Below are 3,388 nucleotides of genomic sequence, written 5' to 3'. Positions count from 1 at the left end.
TATTTGGTTCTTGCATTGCTCACCTGTCACCTCTATTCCAAACTTCTCTTTCATTTTTTGGGCTGCACCATGATAAACAAAGTCCTTGAATCCTTGTGCACTTCGCATATTTGCATTTTCAAATTCCATCATTATTTGAAGCAATCCAGTTATCCATTCAGGTTTTAAGCTCCATAAAAAAAATTTTCCTCTTTGATTTCGAATTACCGTTCATCTCTGTTTGTGACGAATTCATTCTTCCCTAACATAAAATAGTATAAATATATGTAACTCCTAAAAAGGACTGAATGTATGAATGACAATGTATTTTTATTTGGCATAGTTGTTCATAAAAGAATCAAACAATAACAAATAATAATAACATAAAATAGTTGATTGTAAAGTTTTTTGAGTGCATTTCACAAATATGCCTTAGCAAACAATTTATAGTTCACATAACAAGCATTAACGAAACTACAACTTAAGTACTTCACAAAAGAATCAAACAATAACAAATTATAATAGGCACATCATTCTGTAATCAATGATAAGAAAGATAAAAGTCACATGTAAATTTACAAAAAGTTAAGAAACAAATCTAATATCCATCATTTTGCATGCGACTCCACATGAATTGAGCAATTTCATCTCTTTTATCTAGCCATTCTAGCGAATCATCTATAGCTGCTTGATATCTTCTTCTACAGTGACTCATTCTAGCCCATTCATCTTCGGATTGAATGAACTCATCGCCACCTTCTGTAATTATCGAATTATGCAGTATGCAACAGAATCACAATTTCAACTTGAGTTTGTAGAGGAAAGTATGGTTCACATTTTATAATTGTGAAACGGTTTTTCAAGGAACCAAATGCACGCTCTACAGTAGCGCGTAAGGAGGAATGCCGTAGATTAAAAAGCTCCTTTGAATTTGTAGGTTGAACAGAACTGAACTCCTTCAAGTGATATCTTGTGGCACGATATGGTGAAATAAAACCATTTCGTGTGGAATAGCCACCATCAGCTAGATAATATTTACCTGCTCGGACACGTAAACCATCTGATCTTTCTAATGCATTTTAAAGTATTGTTGCGTCATGAGCAGAACCTTCCCAACCAGCAAGCACGTATGTGATTTTTAAATCAAAATCTACTACTGCTAAAACATTTTGTGTTGGGTATGGTTTCCTTCCTCTAAACGCGGCTTCGTTCTCTTTTGGAACCCTAGCTTTAATATGAGTTCCATCTATCGCGCCAATACAATCCTAAATTTGACAAATAATAAAATTAGGATTACGTAAAACATATAGAAAATTTAATTGAATAAAAACAGATTATACCTTGAAAAAGGGCATGAACCTATTACTTGATTTAATCTTATATGGAGTTTCAGGTGGTGGAGGCTTGATAAATTCATTACGTAACTCCCCTACAGCATGTAATGCAGCTTTGAAGTACCTACTAACAGTTTCACCAGAGCGATGAAAGTTAAATCGGATTACTCGGTTACGAACACTATGCCCGAGTGTATGTAATAACATTGCAACTTGTTCCTCGATCCGAACATTCATTGTATCTAACAACAATTCTCGTGTACGCATTAAATCACATAATTTGAAAAAAGGCGCTCGCCTCATGCGTACCATGTCAACACAGTCCGAATCACATCCATTATACAACCTAGAAAGATATGTGTCACGTTGTATATTCCGTTGAGGATCATATTTTTTTTTCTTCTTGAATCTCTAGCAATAGTACACATAATGTACTAATTGCAAAACAAAGCGAATCTAAAACTATATTTGCATATTTTAGACGATATACAATCCCATTAGCATTTCAGGAAATGTGAGTCTAATTGAGAAAAGTTACAGGTACTTACTAACCACAATTTGTCAATATCCAACAGAAAAACACAAAGTTTCTGCCCTCGGCCATTATAGATCCATTACAGAATATGGAGATGTAGGAAGTACAGAATGCTTATAGGAAAGAATAAAGAATAATGAATTGAGAGAGAGGAAGAAATAACCTCCAACGGAGTTTCGTAGAAGGGAATGGAGACACCAGAGAGATCGGTGATCAAGCTCCAGATCTAGAAAAATGGAGCAAGCGGGCTGCGGTGTAAGCGCGGGTGCTTCAGCGAAATGCCATTAGAATGAAATTTTTATATATTTATATATCTATATACATCTTACAGCTCGTGCGAAGCAATGAAGGCGAACAGGGACGATGATGCAAACTCGAGCTACCGTCCTGACTTCCGATGAAAATGGCCAAACTTCTGATCGGACAAGCTTTAAAAACGTCCTCACACGAAGTATGAGAAGAACCAAGGAGTCGAATAAGCCTCTCGTGCAATCTTACACCACCTGCGAAGCAATGAAGCTGAACAGCAAGGATGATGCAAACTCGAGCTCCCGTCCTTACTTCTGATGAAAATGGCGCAACTTCCGATCGGACAGGCTTTAGGAAACGTCGTCGCTCGAAGTCTGAGAAGAACGAAGGAGCAGAAGAAGCCTCTCGTGTAATCTTACACCACCTGCAAAACAATGAAGCCGAACAGCAACGACGCCAAGCATAACTTCGTCGAGCGAATTTATAACCCTCTCGTATCGAGCGGGTTTCTAATTCCCGCAAAACAGCCTCCATTTTACACGACAAATGCATCGAATGATTTCCTTTTGTTATGCTCAAAATTAACCAAATAGCCAAATTTAGTAAATACATGCATTTGTTTTACTTTACCCTCCTAATTCAGGCAACCAAACAGCCCCTAAAAATCCAGACAAACAGAAACTACCCCACCAAACTTACAGATCAATTCTTATAGCTCTGTCTTATAATCCAAATTCCAAAACTACGCTCTAATACCACTAAAGATTGTCATGACCCAACCCGACCGGAACAAATTCCTTCGCGTCGGGCCGCTACAAATGTTGAAAATCCAGGATCTAGTTTTGGAACTTGCTTCAGACTTTCTTCCAAATATCAAACTTACTAAAAACACAGAGCTACTAAAAAAATCAAATATACAGAACAGTTCATCAGATATTTTCTTCATTCATCAAAATAATCATGTACAATACAGTGCATGGCTACCGATAGAAAGAACAAACAGCAAAGGTATGACTGTACAAAAAACAAAAGTACAAAATACCTAATCACTAATAAGACACAGAACTGCTAGTCCAATATCTCCTTCCCTTTCCCAGAACCTGAAAACCACGTAGATAACAAGGATGAGCTAACAGCTCAGCAAGACTACACTTACCAATCAAAATATCCAGAAACACACATAGAAAACACCTTAGAAGCAGTTATTCAATTAACCATACATAAATCAAATAGTCAACAGAATATAGATACTTGATCAAATTGAAATTAAACCATAAATGAAATTAATTTC

The 3,388-nt window shown here is 36.5% G+C and overlaps 1 protein-coding gene across 1 annotated transcript; it reads right to left on the bottom strand.

Annotated features, from left to right (window-relative positions):
- Positions 1-577: 577 nt before the first annotated feature.
- Positions 578-1,550, bottom strand: LOC114580712. Its single transcript, XM_028699144.1, has 4 exons — positions 1,320-1,550; positions 1,088-1,244; positions 833-1,018; positions 578-738 (listed from the first exon to the last, which is right to left on the bottom strand). The coding sequence occupies exons 1-4, from the start codon at positions 1,548-1,550 to the stop codon at positions 578-580; spliced, it is 735 nt and encodes a 244-aa protein (XP_028554977.1).
- Between the last annotated feature and the right edge of the window lie 1,838 nt (positions 1,551-3,388).

The sequence above is a fragment of the Dendrobium catenatum genome, unplaced genomic scaffold (genome assembly GCF_001605985.2).
Source record: "Dendrobium catenatum unplaced genomic scaffold, ASM160598v2 fragScaff_scaffold_1220, whole genome shotgun sequence".
NCBI classification, from domain to species: Eukaryota; Viridiplantae; Streptophyta; class Magnoliopsida; order Asparagales; family Orchidaceae; genus Dendrobium; species Dendrobium catenatum.
The sequence above is the reverse complement of the archived record's forward strand: the minus strand, read 5'-3'. Positions and strand labels throughout refer to the sequence as shown.

Excerpts from the sequence above, each read along its gene's own strand:
- LOC114580712 (XM_028699144.1), bottom strand. The coding sequence starts at position 1,550 with ATGAATGTTCGGATCGAGGAACAAGTTGCAATGTTATTACATACACTC. Across the intron at positions 1,245-1,319 it reads GGTTCATGCCCTTTTTCAAG|GATTGTATTGGCGCGATAGA; the intron begins GTATAATCTGTT and ends TGTCAAATTTAG. Across the intron at positions 1,019-1,087 it reads CGTGCTTGCTGGTTGGGAAG|GTAAATATTATCTAGCTGAT; the intron begins GTTCTGCTCATG and ends GTGTCCGAGCAG.